General features: G+C 38.4%; 1 protein-coding gene across 1 annotated transcript in view; it reads left to right on the top strand.

Moving 5' to 3' along the window:
- Positions 1 to 18,947, top strand: part of MOCOS (molybdenum cofactor sulfurase) — a 211,179-nt gene that overhangs the window by 160,826 nt on the left and 31,406 nt on the right. Inside the window, exons 7-8 of the mRNA XM_071455205.1 lie at positions 12,008 to 12,124; positions 14,761 to 15,204. Coding sequence (XP_071311306.1) covers positions 12,008 to 12,124; positions 14,761 to 15,204 — 561 coding nt within the window. The remainder of the gene's footprint in view (positions 1 to 12,007; positions 12,125 to 14,760; positions 15,205 to 18,947) is intronic.

Raw genomic sequence — 18,947 nt, 5'->3', positions numbered from 1 at the left:
AGTAGACACTGTCTTCAGAGGATACCAAGCTTACATTTAAGCCTCAAGATTTGCATAATTGGCATGATATTCAAAACTCTGAACTAAGCCCAAGATATTTAGCATGTGAAAGGCGTGTAGTGAAATACATGACATGTAATACCACTGCTGAAAAATGAGAACAGAGAAAAAATTATGTCTTTCGTCTGTGTAGCAATGGGGAAGAAAGTAATTCTTACCTGCTCATATGGTTGAAATCTATTTGTCAGTGTTATCAACTTAATTACCAGAGCTAACAAGATTGTGCCATAAACACAAACATTCTTGAATTACATACATAGGGTCAATTGCACCAAGAGGAAACAGTCACAATCTCAGGTTCATCTTTGAGTAAAACCTTCATTGTAGCTCTGAAGAGCAAATGAAGGCATTTCATTAAAGTGAAAAACAAATAACCACACCATGATTGCATTCTCAGAGATGGCAACAATTTTTATAGCCTCCTGTCCCAATATAGATTATACAGAATATTTGGATGTTAAGAAGTGATAGGGTAGGAGTGAAATAACTATGGAAGTTGGTTGAATTGCTTTTTCATTTAAATGTTTCTTTGTGACTGTTGAAGGGTAATACAGTCGTAGAATATTATACTTGGAATAAACTTGTGCTGTATCCTATATGTATCATTGGTTTAATTGACAGTTAAATACTAGTTTAGAGTTTTTTGCTCCAAATGGTAATTAAAACAATTAAATAAGAGGGACTTGTGGACCCCAAACAACAATAGTCGCTCAGAAGCTTTGGTTTTAATTTAGATTTTTCATGAAACATTTCTTTATCTAGAAATTAAACTACTACCATTTTGAAATTTCCATAAACCCCTCATCTTTGAGCACTAAAACTGCGTTAAATTTCCTCCTTTGAACTGCACCACATACTTTCCATGAAAATTATTTCCTTCAGTAAAGCTGTCTCACAGACTACTATTGGTAGTAATTTGTTCTTGAAATCACTTGGGAGGACACCTGTATTCTTTTCACGCAAGATGCCTGTCCTCTGCAGTAGCACCTCTGTCATTTTGTTAAGTGTTTATTTGCACTGCAGCATCAAAAAGCCCCTGTTGTGATCAGGGTTTGAGTTATGACGAGTACTTGACAGGTCCAGGACATAAAGATGGCCTTTTTGCCAAATGACTTCCTCATATATACTTGTCTAGTCAAGAATGGATAATTCCCCAGCATTAGAGTTTTTGGTGCTAATGAAGTGTGGACAGATGACAGACTGGTAATTTGGAAAGGTGCAAAAGTGCAGGAGCAGAGATTAAGGACCTCTGCAGGATAGAGGCAGAAGAGTGGACATTAAAGCAGCACACTGTCAATCTTCTGCCTCCTTGGGAGGCTACCAGAAAAAGAGAAGCAATCAGCCCTAGACTTTAAAGAGGGCTTGTGATGTAACAAAAGATGGTGTTACAGATATATATCTGGTGCTGAGCTAATGCAGCAAACTCTTCACACAGAGAATCATCAGCTCATTCATTAACAATGAATATCTGCAGCTTTCAGCATATATGAATGTTATGTATTCTGTCATTCCAAGTCTTTTCCAGCCTCTTGAACACTGACAGCAATGACTCCGCTTCAGTTTGCATCCTTGCCATCTTTTTGTTTTTCTGCAAAAACTTGCATAGGACTCTATGAAGTCCAACCTGATTTGCATGTCAAAGAAATGGAACAGTCATAAGAGAACAACATAGATTTGAAACAACAATCATACACACAAAAAAAGTGGATTTCTTATAAACTGAGTCAAAGTGCAAATGTTGTATGTTCTCTTCACACTTGCAGATGTGAAGAAACATCACCATCTCTGTTCTGGGAGACCTTTTATGCTAATATAATTTATGAAATCTTCTCTCTGTTTTGATAGAGAGATGAGATCTGTGAAATTCTCTTTGTATATTCAGTAGATAATTTCAGAGTGATTTTATAATCCCTTCACATTTTATTCTATAAAGTCAGTTTGGAAGCCAGAAGAAGGTAAAGAGGTGACACAGATGGCCAGATGGAAGCTTACCTGAAATATTTGTTGAATTGTATGCACTGGAGAGCTCTTTCCCAGCCACAACTTTCAGTTCAGTGTTATGCTAGCAGTGAAAAATAGCCCTTCCTTTACCTAACTTTTTCTTTTTCCCTTCTGATCTTCTGAGACAATATTTTTTTTCTCCTCCTGTGCGTAATAGAGCCAGTAATGGGCTTTAAAAAGTGAGCAAACCATCCTGGCTGTCTTTTGAAAAATGATCATCATTTCACATTTCAGCTGTGGATTACCAGCATCCATCCCTACTCTGCTTTTTCACCACTCCTTAGCTTGGAGCCTGAACCTAAAGCACAAGTAACTTGCTGTGATAAGCTCACCTCCAAAAGTTCCCTTAGTGTACATATATGCTTGCTATGTCCCCTAAAGATCCTGTCAGGAAGGGAATGAGCATCAGTCCATTAGCAGTCTCAGCCTTCTTGCCTACCACTTCACACTTGTGTGTGATAGACAAACTGCTATAACAGGAATAGCTGCCAGAGACAGAGAATGTAAACATTTTGGTTTGCCTAAGGAAGGCTCTTCTGCAGTGTTGCATATGAATGAGTTTTGCCTCTCAAGACTGAGAACCCTGCTCACATATATTATAATCAGTTTTGCCTAGGAGCATACATTAGCATGTCCTGGCTCACCCTCATCAATCTAGATAGAGTGAAGGGAGGTCTAGACTTTGAGTTGACTTTCTTCACCCACTTCTCAATTAAAAGGAAAAGAATCAACATTTCTCAAGAGACAACTTCTAGTGTGCATCCCTTCTGTCTAAATCTATAAAACAGTTTGATGACCACTTTCCTCCATCTCAGCCACTCTTAAATTAATGTAAAGTAAGGATTGACTTGATGACCCACTGGGTTTTTCCTTTTCTCCCTTGCTTTCTATCATTCAGAAGTGAAGACCAGGGTCTTTCATTGGAATGTGTGGCCTCAAGTCACTTACATCCAACCACTCACTGTGACACCTTCTGTACTCTGGTAGCCTCTTTCTGCTAGCAGTGTATGTTAGAAGTATAATCTTTAGTTCCAGATCACAGAATATTCTGAGTTGGAAGAGACCTGCAAGAATCATCAAGTCCAACCCTAAGTAAATGGCCCATACAGGATAAAACCCACAACCATGGTGTTATTAGCACCTTGCTTGAAGAAGGCAAAATCAGTATGAGACTCCCCCAATAAACAAAGTTTCATTTTCCTTTTAATCTCATTTTTCCTTCTGTATCCAAAGCATTCTATGTTAGTGAATTTTCTCATAAGCAGCTTAGCAGCCGAGCTAAATTCAACCCTGTGGTTTGAGATGTAGAGGGAGAAAAATATATCTTAGATGGTCATCTTTACTTAAACCTTTCTTATCAGAGGCAATTTGTTCTGGGACTTCATTAAAGCAAGAAACAAATAACCACACCATAATTACACTCTCAGAGATGGCAGCAATTTTTACATTTTACATGCAGTACAATGTTCACTACTGCAAAATATTTCCTAGTATTTAAACTAAATTTCTCTCACTCCAGAATGACTCCATTATTACATGTATTGGGCAAAGGAAGAGACACCAGTTTGGGCAGAAAAGCAGAAATAGATGATTTCAGACATCCAAGGTGGGGGAAGAATTGGACAAGAAGCATGAAGCAGTGTTGTATGGGTGAGGTGTGACGAGGGAAGAGACAGAGCAGTGTATGCAGGTAGAAATTATTCCATCTGCTTGTATTTGGACAGGTCTGCAAACAAAAGTAGCAGAGGACAAAGTGGTGTGAGGCAGGATGGGAAATGCACAAAAAAGTAGCTGCTCTAGGTAAATATCATGGTGATAGCCAGTTCTGGAAGTGCTTTTATACTGTAAGTACACTGCTTTGCTTTCACAACATTCTCTTTTAAAATCATCCTGTTCCTTTAGTAATATCTTAAGGAATTGTTCAGCTAGACTTAGATTAGTAACCAGGACCTGGCAACAGCCTGGTGTAATGCCTTCCCTCTGCTGTAGGCTTTCAGTGTCACCTTGAGGGATTCAATGCCTTATCTTCCCAATTTACTCTCACCTCACAGGAGTGGAGAGAAAATATGTTAAATACTGTCAAATCTTCAGATATCAAGTGGCGGATGCATTTGTATATACACACAGCTGGTTCAATACATATTCATATCACTGCTTATCGTTACCTGATAAAAGGGACTAGGCAATACCTGAAGTGGGTTGAGTTCTCAAAGTAATTGCTGTTTGTGTCTTAGACAATATTTTTAGTTTTACTGGAAGATCATCTCCAGCCCACTGTACACATGGTGTACAGAATTAGAGCAATGGCAACATGTGAATTACAGGAGTGAAAAAAAAAGTGGGCCACAGCATTTCCCATGCACAGGAAGTTGATACCAAGTCATTTGGATCAGACTGAACAGAGTCTGGTACTACTTGTCAGTACTTGTCTGGAAATTCATACCACATCCCTATAGGAGAAAGTGGGCAATGAGGGGGGAAACCTCCTACTACATTTAACCTATTTGAAATAAATCTTCATAGAAAGTTATTAAGCAAGACATTTTTGTTGCTCTTTATATTTAGTCTTTTTAGGGTTTTTTCCCCATCTGTTTATTTTTACTTCCGTGTAAAACAATCATTCAGTTTTGTAAGTGCAGCATTTTTTCATCTGGGCCACAGAAAATGGAAATCCAGCAATTTTTAATTCCAGCTAAGAATGGCTTTGCAGCAATGGTCATATGACTCTGAGCTAGTTACACTAATGCTTTTAGAAGCATAACTACTCATTATATTAATTTTGATGACTCAGGGAAAGAAAAATGTTCTCTAACTTGCTTAATGGGATTTTTGGCCATCTTCCCAATAGCTACCTAAAAATTGCTGAGTTGATTACTCACTATTGATTTTAGCTATGGATTTAGCCATTGATTTCAGGAAGCCAGGAATGGCAGATGGACCTGCACAATAGAATGCAAACAAGATTATAAGGAAAAAAAGATTGTTGTGAAGATTCCTGTTGAACATATACTGATTTCCTTGGTTCCAATTAGTTTCCAATTGTGTTGTGGGTGTCTTGGACCAGGGAGATAGCAGCAATGCAGTAAACCACACTGGCGTGTCAATAAATGGTACCTTGTTTCTTCAAACTGGCAAGAAATCATTACAATCTGGATCTTTGCTTTTGTGACATGGCACTGGGTGCTCCAAGACAACCCTTGCAAAAAGGAGCTCACAATATAGGAGGCAGCTGCATTGATCTAGATCTGAACATAATCATAATAGTTGATCACTGACTGAACAAAAGGAGGTGCTGTACTTCAGAGGCTCAATGTGAGAAATGCAAACCTGGTTAGTAGGTAATGAAGCTCTCTTCCTGCTGAGGTAGTAGGGGCAGAGTACAGGCTGAGTTCTTTCTGTTTTATCTCATTGCAGGGGGACAACGACACATGTGAGTTAGTGTGCCTGAAATTGCCTACTATTAAACTGCACATCAGAGCTGATCAAGGTTAGAAAGCCTCATGAAAGACTAGACTGAAGGTGTTGTCTGACACTGTTTCTCTGGAGTGTCCTTGCACGTTGCTAAGGAAACGAACAGAGATAAAAGAAAGATGCTCATAGTTGTTCAGATGAAAGAATCCAAGATGAATGAGGAAGGCTAAACATTTTCTGTTTGGTAACAGGGCCAAACTGCGACTCTAAACTACAGACCTTGTCACATGGGAGAAATGTGGAAAAAACCCACATGGTACCAAGAAAAGAACTGCACTTTTGAGAGCTTAGACTGGATTCCCTTGTCCTTGATCTTGGTAAAAGCAGATCAGCTGCTTTTGAATGCATGCAGTGTCTAGTTTCAGTCCACCGTCTGAAGCCTTTCAAGACAAAAAGAGACTGGCCCCACCTTCTCTGTTACTCTGCTTCCTTGTTTGCATCTTCCTGCCCCCACATCCCTCTTCCCCACCACACCACTGTATAGGATCCTGTGACCGTAACTAAAGTAATATGGGAATTTGACCCCACAACCTCCCTATGTTCTATTATCCCTGTTTTCAGGGGTTAAATACAGACAGAAGAGGATTTAAGAGCCTTAAAATAAATAGGAAATGGTGGAGAAGATTTTGACTGTGACATGAATTAAACCTATGTCACTGGACTTTCAGTAGCATGCACTGCACATTTTTATTCCCAGGCATTGTTTCCGGTTGTATATGTCTGCTACGTTCCCCTTTATCCCTCTTGATATTAGTTATAGCTTAGTCTTCTGTGTAGTTTTCCTCTAGCTTCAACATTTCTGACTAGCAGCAATTTGACTAAAAGCCTTTAGCCTACAAAATACCTGGGGATGCTCAATGGGATGGAGAGATACAGACGTTTTTCTATGATTCACAAGAGGATGCTTTGTTGAAGTCAGTTATGAAGCCACTGAGGGCTTGAGTTCCTTTGCTTTGCTTTCTTCCTGAAATCTATCCTTTCCCTGATATCATTTTAGTGAACCAGGTTTTTATTATCAATGAATGCAGTTTGAACTGGAGAGGAAAAAAACCCAAAAAAGCCAGAAGAGAAGATGTCATTGGTTGGAGAGCTATGGTCATTAAGGCACCAAATCAAAAAAAGAAAACCAAGGTGTTTGGTTTACTCATCAGTCTGTTCCGTTTCAAATAGCTGGATTCAAATTCACTTGCATATTCAGCAGGAAAGAAAAAAAACAGTTGAAAAAAATGTTAGGTCATCCATTAGCAAGACTGTGTTTCATTGTTTCATTTTGTTTTTATAGCCACCCTATCCCCAAGAAATCTTCTAGCTTCTGGTTATCAGAAATGTAAAATTATTGTTACTCCTTTATGCATGAAGAACCTGCAGTTCACTGTGTGTATGCCATCTCCTAAGTGAGAATTCCTGCAGAGTGACAAACCACATATTTTGAATTATGTCAATATTTCCAGCTTGCTTCTCTCTCATGCAATCTTACCTGCTATTTGACTGTCTTTAAAACTAGCTGAGAAAATTATCACATCGGCTGTAAAGTTCCTGATAAGACAGCATTTATACTGAACAAGTATATTCAGGACACTGAACTTTACAATATTAATACATTTTAATATCTCTGTCTAATACTTCACTGCCTTCTACCAAAGGGATTTTGGTCAAAGTGATGAATGGATGAAAACTAAGAAGAGATATATGTCCTCTCTTTGGTTAATTTAAACCACTACCAACAACTAGAGAGGCAAAAAGGAGAAGATCAGATTACTCAATACTGAGAGAATCTGCCCACATAGAAATTATTTCTCTGAGATGGAAAAAAAAATGCCTTTGTTGTAGAAAACGATGCAGTTAAAACAGTTAATGATACTGTAACTCAAGTAAAATTCCTCCTTCTCCCCCCTACCCCCCCACTAAATGGTTTGGAAACAAGTGCTGATTTTTTTTTTTCCTTCTGACCTACTTCTTATTAAATTGTATTTAACAAGATTAAGTATGCATTTGCATCAGCAACAGCGTTTCACAGTCAAATGCTGGATGACAGAAAGAGCTAGCTTACTTTCTCTCCAATTCCATGCCATGAATCAGTGAATTAATTTACCAGTGGATGTGGAGAACAGCATCTTGAAGCCTGTTTTATAACCAGCCATCAGTGGTATGCAATGAAATTCTTGTAATGAGCAAATCTATCAGACAGACAAACTGCTCTGGTACTTGGGCATTGGCATTGTAGAAAGCAGAATGAGAAGTCCTAATCCCAATTCCTGAAGGACAGTACTTGCCAGTATTGAATTATATGATTTTTATTTTTTTCAGAACACTTCATGATGTGTTATAAAAAGTTCCTTTATTCATGTGAATAATTCTTGTGATAACTTACACAAATAAGTACTTGCTTGAATAAGAGCTACAGAATTGCATCCTATGGGAATGACTTCAGCAGAGGTTTCTAAAGCATTCATCATTCTTGGTGAAAGTCTTAGACTTAGTTGATTAGGAATAATGCAAAATTATGTGCTATTTGCAAATCTTTACTCTCATTTAGCATTTACATACCTACAGCAAGTATCATTCTCAGACTTATTGCAATGAAACCTGAAGCAAGAGAAAAACTTACAGCTTTCACTGAGTGCCCCAGAAGCCCTGAAGTGAATTGTTGGCAGAAGTCAGTCATTTAGCAAACACAGAGAAGTCACCAGTGCATTGTGACAGGGAATGGGAAAGCAGAACAGACCAGAATCTCATTTCTTCTCAGAGCTTTCCAGCTGATGAGTATCAACTGAAATACCAGATTTCCAAGAGGGGACTAGCGTAGGGTAATGCATTAAACTGAAAGCTCTCCACCTCAATAGTTTTTATATGAAAAAAAAATGTATTTATCAGATAGAACACTTTGAAAAAAACTCTAAAGGTGAGCATTTGATCTATCTGGGAACACTAAAGAAAAGCTCATTGATGGAAAAAAATTAACTGTTTTAAAAAATTGATTTAGGGAAAGTTCCTTTACGTATCTTTGTTAAATTTAAAGACCATTACTTGGAAGTGTGAAAATCACATTTTGCTTGTCAAAAATCAAGACAATGTGACATCAGAAGTGTTGGGGTGTGAAGCAGTCTACAGGGCCAAGCCCACAGTAAAGAGCTTCAAAAAAAGTAATGAATGCCAAGGGGCTCTGAGAGACAGAAGGGACTCCAAGATAGCTTGATGGCTTGATTACCATGTCCTCACTGACTGAAATCAGTAAAATGCTGCAAGATTTCTGCATTTGTTTTGCAGTTTAATTGTAGTCTTTAATCTCTTAAAAACCAAAGCACAGTAATTCCAAGTATCAGATCCAGGGAATCACCAAAACTGACAATCCAAGTACATGAAGCTGTGTACTTACCATTAGTACCATTCATGCTTCTGTGCCTACATTGATGAATTAATTCCTGGCTCCCAAAAATCACCCTCTGCTGTTACAGACAGAGCTGCAAGTGACATTCTGTATTTCATAACCCTGAGTTCAATATCCATTATTGCTCCTTATGACAATTTTAAAGATTTGTTTTATTTAAGGAAGCTTTTCTTTATCAAAATAACTGTAACAGATGTTTTATGTTCCATTTGTTTTGCTATGTGATAGCACTGCAGAGAGAGATTAAATTAACTCTCCAAGTAGTGTATTTCAAGGGTGAAAATAAATGAGAAGAAATCAAAACATATGTCCAAGGGAAAACCAAGCATCTATTCAAGGGACAGATATTTTTGCAGTACTGACTTTACTGGTTCTTTATATGGTGCCATTGTTTCCAGTGAAAAGTGTGCAACACATTCCCAAGGTCTGTGCACATTATCACATTGGGGATTATGAACTTCAGTTAATACTAAATCTATTCATAACTTACCTTTTTTCTCCTGAATGACAATTCCCATATTCCTCTAATGAACATGTTTTTATGTCTCAGTAATCCTGGTCCAGTGTACAGATTGATAAATACTACAACTAAAGTATTACTGTAGGTAAGGATTGGATTGCATGGCTAGAGTGAAATTACTGTTCATTAAAGAACAATAATAATTTATTTGACAAAATTTAAAAAAAAATTAAAAATCCTGTTTGGAATTTCTTGAAGATGTGTCATGGAAACTGTATTACACTACATACATTTTGATCGACAAGGCTGCCCCAGGAACATTCCTTTTAAAAAGTATGAATAGTAAAAAGATTCTATATTTTAAAGGTTTTTGTATACTGAGTAAATAAGCCCAAACACTGTACGATTTCAGCAGTGAAGTATGTCATGATTTTTGCCTTGCTTGTCATGATTAACAGAACGACAGATCCGCCCACAAGTCACTAGCACCGTGACAAACCATGCTATGGCAGAATGACAACTTTTCTCATCTAAATTAAAAAAGACATCAAGAAAATGTCACTGTTCCCATATTGAAGTCTTCTGACAAAACAAAGCTAGCGACACCACAACAGTCTCTCTCAACAGATGCCTCTTACTAAAACTTCAATTCGAGAAAAATGCTTTAAACACAAGATATTCTCCAAGGCATTAATCATCAATAGCGATCTTGGGGCTGATTGTATTCTCTGCTTTCCAGGTCTGTATATATGGATTTATTTTGATTATGTCTGTTTTGGAGAATCAAACAATTTTGAAGTGAACTAGTGGCACATAACTCATTGAAATGTGAACTTGAGAACTTGTACGCTATAGCAATGTAGAATTTTTTTTGTATACAGCACATCTTTGTGCAGAGACCCTTAGGTCCCACATATGAAAAAAAAACAAACCAATAACTCTTAACTGCTTTTAGCAGAGCTAAATACTATTTAGGTTGAGTTATTTTAGCATGGAGTAAGTTCTAACAGAAGGCTTGGGTTTTCTAGACACTGAAGAGTGACTTTAAAAGTGCTTGGTGCACACAGTTAAACTCAGAGATATCAGAAGATAGAAGATTGACATATCAAGACAGAAAATAGACTGAATTATACCAGAAAGTGTTTGGTATATGTACTGGGCCATTGATCTGTACAGAGGGAATTTATGCTAAAAGTAATAACAGCCAGTAGAGATTTAGCCAGCTACAAAAGCTGGGTTGAAGATTTATACTGTTACCTCAGACGAAGCATGAGCTCACAGTTAGGGAAGTGGTTAGTGTAAGTTGGTTGACACTCCCTTTCCTGCCCCTTCAGGCTGAGCTGTTGCTGTGCATCCAGCTGAGCCCGAGCTTCCTGCATGGAGGATTCTGTCCCTGGTGCGGCGGAGTCCCCTGAGTCTGCAGCGTGGTCATTGGCAAGATCTCAGCTCTCCTTTTGAATAAAAGGAGCAAAAGGGGTTAATGCAAGTTGTGCAAGGTTGTTTGGGGAGTCTGTGGTAGAGGTGGGGGTCAGATTTCATTCATTTATTTGCTGTCCTTTCTTGCAGTCCTGACCAGGAATGCTCATCATTTTTCATCAAAGAAATAGCTGGTGGTAGCTCAGCTAATCTTATCAGCTGCTGCTCTTGCTTTTTAGGATCAATATAAAGCATTTCCAGGTTCCTGCAGTGAGGTTCCATGGTTTCTTAGCTGTGCTAAGAGGATCCCTGTAGTGTTTCTTAGGTGTGCTCTGAAACCCTGACAATCTGTATCCCTTGCAGTGCTGTCCTCCCAGTGCATGCATATATATGTCTCCTTCTGAGGCACATATGGGCACGTTCTTCTGTTCTCTTTGCACATTGTTTTCATTCCTTCTCATAATTTATTCATGCCAGTTTGTCATCAAGTATTGTATTTCTGCCCATTCATTATTCAGTGGATGATAAAGAAATGGTGTAATACCAAACAGCATGAGGAAGAAATGCACCAGGGACTTGGTAGATTGGGGGTTGTATGTACAAAATTCAATGAGACATTCCAGTTCATTCCCTGTCCTGGCAAACGTTACTGCTTACTGAGGGGATGATCCTTCCAGCAGTTGTGTGCCAAAATCCCATAGATCCCATCAGTTTCTGTAATGAGGACTTGCAGTTTCAGATCCTTGGAGCACAAGGTTTTCTTTAGCTACCTGAAAAGGTGCCCCAGGCTTCTCTTCAGTCTCTTCAGAGGCAATTGCAGGTGGTGGCTCTGACAACACACCAAGTAACACCTGGCTGCAGGTCTGTAATTAGCAGCACTGATGTGAATAAACCTGTTCACAGCTTTAAAATTCAGCAGATGTACTGGCATTCATAGGCTCAGGACCTGGTTGTGTGTGTTTTTTGTGGAGTAGTTGCTCAATGCTAAGGTAAACATCTCTGCTCCTACCACTGCTTTCTTCTGGCTGAAGTAACAAAGTTGAAAAATGCAAAATCCGTATGGGAATGGTAAAAGCTTCAGTAAGTTGTTAATTGTTTAGACAAATAATTTACTTCCATGGATTTCTACCTTTAAAACACTGTATCTTGTTGACCACAACTTTTAAAATGTCTATTTTTCATTCTCCTGTGTCTTCTGCTGGATTGGGAAGGTGGACAGCATGGCAAGTCTCCACAACATACACGTTCGCACAGGCTGCTTCTGTAACACTGGAGCCTGCCAGATGCATCTGGACATAAGCAATGAGGACATCCAAAGGAACCTGCAGGTTAGTCTCTGAATGTGGTTAGAAGTTAAGACCTAAAGTGCATCACATCCCATGGTTTTGAGTCTCTGTGACTTTAAATGAAGTTAAATTTGACTTGTTTTTTTTAAGCATTTAACTGCTTTACCTTGTTAAGGAACTAATGATTGAAACTCGGCTCATTGAAATGAGGTATTGAAACAAAATCATTTGATGGATGCAGAGAAGTATGTGTTGCTTGTTATTATTTCATCAGAGAATAGCAAACCAATTGTTTGGTTTTGGAATTGCATATCAAGATTTCCAGCAGAATAGAATTTCCTGGACAATTCCCCTCATGTTTTTCTTTAAGTATCCTAATTAATTATTGTACATACTAATGCTCAAGAATTGTAAACCTGTTGCTGTTGGGTGTTACAATTTAAAATACATGTGCAAATTGGACAGGAAACAGTAAAGGCAAATACGCAGTGAATCTCAGAGAATGAAGCAAATTTAGATGAAATCTACTTAGATTACTGGTGTGTTAGATTTTTAGAATATGAATGTAAAGATTGTTTTCAAGATTACTAATGTTTTCCATAAGCTGTCATTAAAAGATGTATAGCAGGATATGTATTACACTGAAGTGGAGGAGGCTTCCTGTCTGCATATTTGTCAGAGTTTGAAATTACAGTAAATTAATTCAGAACAATCAAAAACTTTATTAATGGTGTTCTTTCAAAGGTAAAAAAAAATCTAATGGCTATAATGATATTATAGCTCCCAGAGACATATAGGTAATTTTGCAAGCACATTTACATGCAGGCTTGATAGCACCAGTTCTTAAAGGCTTCTGCAGTTCTTTAATAACTTCCTTGGGAAAATGCTGCTTTGACTTGCCATGGAAGCTCTCTCCTCTGAGAAAACAAAAAACAGTCTACCCTTTTGCTGAAGTGAAAAAGGCCAAATAACCAGCTGCAATGCTCCTGGATCTCCTTATACAAGGAGGATTTTGCTAAAGGAGTGAGTGACTTCTTTTAGGTCTGTGCCATTTAAATGGGGATAGGCCAAAGTTAAATTTGTGGAGAGACACTTAATCGCCAAAGGTTGTATAATGAGGTGGTACAGTTACACAGTCATTATCTGGGGACATTCCACGCCCATCAATGCTTTGAGAAGGATCAGGATGAGTTATTGACAACATTCGTGTAGAGGGAGGCATCTTTTATCGCATTATTTGCACATATACTTCAGTTTCATCTTTTTCCAGGGTGCTGGCTGTATTCTTCCTTCCCTGATGAAGTTGTACATGATAAAATGCCTGTGAGGGAGGACTTTCTGTCTTCAAGTGTCCCTGGAGAAGTGTGGTTAGTTTTCTTAGAGTGTTATGTAGGAACTCGCTTACTTATTTGCACAGTAGGAACCTCTCTCCTCAGTCAATCAAGCAATACTTGGCAGAAGGGTTACAGAAGGGTATATTAATGCATGCAACCTAATTTTGAAAATATTGCTTCTGCTCTGTTGTCAAGGATGAAAACTACTTGACACTGCATTAAAATATTTGCTACTGTGTTGCATGCTTTGACATAGATGTGGGGTTTTTATTTCTCCTTGCATAAATGGCATCTGTGTTCACTGTCCTGTGACATTTCTTGCTTAAAAAAAAAAGACCTCATGTAAATAAACTATTCATGTGTCCATTTTTAATGTGACAGAAATGTGTAAATAAATTAAATTCTGAGAAAAAATACCCAACAGCTGCTGCACTTAGGAAATAGGATGCTGAGTTTGGACTAAATCTTAAGTCCATTGGTGAGCTACTATTAAGTGGATGAACAAAGGGGGACTCTAGCTTGCAGTACTCAATGACTCACTTAAAGAATGAGAAACTTTTTCTCTTAAGGGAGAGTTTTCCATAGAGCCTTGTCTGAGAGACTTGTCAGATGAGTATCTACATGGAGGTCACTATAGGGCATTCAAAAAATTTTTCAACAAAATTTTTTCAAGTGGAAACTTGTGCTCTACAAAGGAGGAAGTGTTGGAGGGAAGCCTAGTTCCCTTTACCCTAAAAGCAATGTGTTGATGGATCAGCAAGACAGATTTGTTGGATATTCCTATGTAACTTAGGATGTCTGAGCTCTAGATTCAAGTCTCTGCTTTGCTGCTATCCCAAATGAGTTAGTTCTCTGCTGTTTGGACTGTTAAACACAAGCCATGATAAAGCCACTGGTGGTATAAAATGGTGCTTTTCTGACTAGTGAATGTTGAGAAAACTTCCCCCAAAAATCAGCCATCTCATGGTTTGTTTTCTTATCTGAACGTAACATCACAGTTTGAATCCCAGTGAACTATGCAGGTGAGACTGGAATATCCCTGGAGGTTGTCTGAGCAGACCATCATGGGACATACAACCTTTAAGTGATTCTTTATATGTTTTTGGGAAGTATCTCTTCCCCTAGAATAGAATAGAACAAGCAGCTCAAAATTATCTTCACAGTCTAAGTAAATCATAAGATGATTGAGGGTATTTTCTCTTTGTATTGATGAGTTAACCTTCTATTTTTTACAGCAGTTTTTCAGGTTAGAATTAAGAGACTCATTAATAACTAGGTAAAATTAGAGAGAAATAAAGCAAAGTATCATGACAGCTCTCTGGTTTTCTTCCTATTTCAAACTAGGCTGGCCATGTCTGTGGAGATAACATAGACTTACTTGATGGACGTCCCACTGGTTCTGTGAGAATATCCTTTGGCTACATGTCTTCTTTTGAAGATGCACAGACTTTTTTGAATTTCATCATAGCCACCAGACTCTCCAAGTCGGATGCTGAGATTGCTCTCCAGTCTGTTACAAAGCTGCCGACAGAGTCTGTTCCAGATGACCACCTTTCATTTAACAAGGCAGATGAATTGTCTCCAATACTGCAAATCTCTGACAGAGAACTCGGGAATATTCCATCTGAGGCAGAGACAACTGGCAGCTGGCAGCCACCAGAACCTGAGGCAGAAAGCATGAGGGCAGCTGTTTCTGAGACTGCAGTGCCAACGTATAGAAAAGGTGGCAAGCCCATCACTGTTGCCAAAATTTACCTCTACCCAATCAAATCCTGCTCTGCATTTGAGGTATGTGCTTTGAGCCATTCAGAACTACTTGTGCAGCTCAGCCTTGTGTTTTTCATCAGACCTGTGTGTATGACATACCAGGAAGCAGGGTGTGGGTACCCATGTTTCCTTTTCTCCAGGTTCTGGGATCAAGTCCCACATGTTAGGCTACCTTGAAGGATTTTGAATTAGGCTGAAGTTACAGGGGAGGGGTAAATGTGTCTTCTGCTCTCCCCTCCCCCACAACTGGCAAATCTGCACGTAATGTGCTGTCTTGAAGAAAATAGTTGGATTTGCAAAACTTGACTAAAATATAATCAAATAATTAGTATGCTTTTACAGAATGACATGTGATGGACTCGTAGGCATTGAAGGGTAGGCAGCAATTGAGAAGTAACTTGATTAACATGTTATAATTGAGAGGCGGCTGATTTACATTACAAAGAAATGTTATCATTAAAAATACATTTGCCGCAGAAATATGACATTTAAGTGTTGCTGTGCTATTTGAAAGTTCACTCTTTGAAGATTTTAATTGCTTTTTTACCAAGTTAATAATATCATCACCTTAGCTGTGACTTTTTTTTTTTTTAGTAATGCATGATGAAATAGGTGTATGGCCCACACATGACCTAGGATGTCACTCTGCTTAGTACCATACTGGGAAGTGATTTAATGAATATCAATAATGATATAACTTTCCTTACGAAAACTTACTGGTGTAGGTCAGTGTCTCACATCTGAGAGAAAATTGGGGTCAAATCCAGTGACGAATCTCCTGAATTTCAAATAGGGCTTCTCAGCTGATTTGATAATGTTTTGTTTTTTTTCTTTCTCAGTGCAGAATGGTTGGGCAATTAAACACTATTAAATGATCAACCAAACGTCTGTATTTTTAAATTTGGATTGGCTTATGATGTCTTTAATTCAGAGACACAATCCTGAGCATCAAATGAGACCTGAACAAACAATTTCCACCCCTTATTAACTTCCCACTAGATCAAACTGTTTAGAAAATCAAATTAATTGCCCATTTCCTGTGAAAATTTTTTAGCCTTTGTTGAAGTGTTGCAGTTTTCATAGCTGTATTAGAGAAGCCCAGTATGGAAGCTGCTGAAATATGTTGGCAGTACTCATGCACCTTTGGGGTTAAGTTCTGTTTTTGACATGCAGGCTGGTGTTGTGAGATACATGCCACAACATTCAGCACTAGGAAGGCTTTGAAGTGATTGTGCCCAGGAGCAGGTAAGACATACCTCAGCATGAAAGAAAGCTTATGTTTCCCCACAAGCTGAGCCAGATTTCTCCTCTTCAAGCTCTGTGAGGGGAAACAGCTTTAGGTGATAAATTCGCACAAACCTGGTACTCCCCAGCAGACAGGACTGCAGTTCTATATGGAGGGGGGAAATCCCCATGCCTCATGCATAGTGCTTGTGCCAGGCATGTGTTAATGGGCCCCAGAGTGAAAACAGGACTTTTCTTACCTCAGCTTCCACCTCTACAGCTCAACACTGTTCTGTAAGCAGTGAGAGATGCATACCTGCTTATTCATTTTAGCATAAAATAGGCATCTGCAGTAGGAGAAATAAATTTTCCTAGATATTTCTGTTTCTTTTCATTGACTGCAAGAGGAATCCAAGGCAACTTGGATTATGCGGCTAACACTAGCTGATCTGAATAATTTAAAAACAGATATAAAATCTGCAACTACATTATGAGGTTTAATTTTGCATGTCTAGAGTAATTTTTGAAGTCTGTTTTGATTTTTTTATGACAAAGCCTCAGCTACATACAATAAAGGTCTGTAATCTAAGCACTGTCAGAGCCTGTATTGCCAAAGAGTAACAGAAAATTAAATAAATACTGGATTTTGTGTATGGTACTGGAAGGGACTGGAATTTGACTATAAAGAGCATTTAGCTCTTCTTCTCCTCTACTTAAACAGTAATTTTTATGCATTTCCATATGGTTTCCATGTGGCTTATGGAAGGTACATGAGTGCATGCAAAAGAACAACAGAAGTTGACCTAACAACTGGGAAATTGTTGTTATCCGCTGGGAAAGGGCTTTCACTGCATTGGGAGAGCAGGCCAGGAGTTGAAGTCAAAAGAGTATTTTGATGGGGTTTTTATATTGAAGTAAATCCCTGCAAAAAATATGTTTGGTTTTGCGACTTTTCCTGTCCACCAGATGTTCTTCATGTTTTTTCTTCCTAAAAGTCTGACTGGCACTTCTAGACCTGTCATACATTTATAACCAGCCTGTGAAAGATCTGCCAGTCTCACTGTCTGCCTATAGAAGAGATAAAATACCATCTTACAGACCACCATTTGTAAAATGAACTTTAAAACTCAATTAATCCCATTCTAAATCACCAAGTGGCTTACTCTCTTCCCAGTGAGAAAGAGTAGAATAGGAAAGCCATGACTGCCAGGACCCAGACCCTGCAGAGTGCAGAAACTTCCAATATGTATCTGTATATATGTTTTTATATGTCATTACTGCAGCTTCAGCCTGTATCACCTTGAAACAGGAAAACAATGTATGTCACATGCACTGGAGTGTGAAGCAAGACATGCTAGAGAAGAAACCTTACCACAATTAAATGGAATCAAATTCTGGAAATCATTTTGCTTTCTAAAATATTGATTATGCCAGAATCTCTAGGCTTTATCTTGAAAAGACTGAATCATAGCCAAAACTATTCTTTTGCCATTTGTTTAGTGTGTTTTTTTCATAGACTTCTCACTTAACATTTTATTATCTCCTTACTTCAGGAAATGCATAAACTTCTAAAGTAGTTCTAAAGTAATCATGTAGCTTTAGTCTTTGATTGGAATCCAAGAATTGAAAATCATCTAAAATAGCTTTAAATGCTTTGTAGTTGCTGGAAATGTAGAACAGTATTTTCCCAATTAAAAATTTGATCTCCTTATTTATCAGTTATAGGGTAACTCAGCTGATGTGAAAAGGTAGAAGTGGTTCAAATGCTGAGCTGTAGTAAATTCATTCACCTTCCAATACGTTGATACTTGAGATCAGAAGCTCATGGATTTGTAGGTTCAAGTGGAGGCCTCCTGCTGGTATGGGAGGTCAGACCTTTAGCATGTGCTGTAACTAGGTTTTATTGTAACTACATGATCACTTGAGTTTTCCTAAAATAATGTGTGCAGTGGAAAATTCCAGATAACTGTGAGCAGGACTCAGCCCATCTGCCACTGAAATCTGCCCACAGAGTTGCTGGTTGCAGGATAGATGATTAGTGGCAGGAGGACAAACTTGAGGAGGATGTGAGTGTGAACTCACAGCTGTTTGATCTCCTCTTTAGAGTCACATAATCTCCTCCTCTCCCAAACTCTGATTTTTCTGTTCTATTCTAAGTGGTTTAGTATGAGAGGTTCTTGACCTCCAGAGAAAATGAGAGTGCAGAGTGCTTTGGCAGCTGGGAGGATGAAACTTGGCATGAAGATTGTTAGCTTGCTGCAGGTCAGGTCATTTCTGCAGAACTGTGTGGAGTGTTCCTGGCCACTGTTGTCCCATGGATTTTGTACACATGGTGCAGGAAGCAGAGGGCAGAGTTTTCTAGCTCAGCTTCTCAAATGTGTGTTCTTTTCCTACAATTATTTTATTAAATGGAGAAAAGCAAAGGAGTAACCTCCATCCCAGACCACTTTATTTTTTCCAGTATAAAAATGTGTTTTAAACATGCATTTTTAAACAGGAACATCTCTCATGTCGATGACTTTTGCATAATTATATAATGC

Source organism: Agelaius tricolor, unplaced genomic scaffold (genome assembly GCF_023055355.1).
Source record: "Agelaius tricolor isolate 1412-34295 unplaced genomic scaffold, bAgeTri1.0.p SCAF_2, whole genome shotgun sequence".
NCBI classification, from domain to species: Eukaryota; Metazoa; Chordata; class Aves; order Passeriformes; family Icteridae; genus Agelaius; species Agelaius tricolor.
This window is presented reverse-complemented; position numbering and strand designations above follow the sequence as displayed.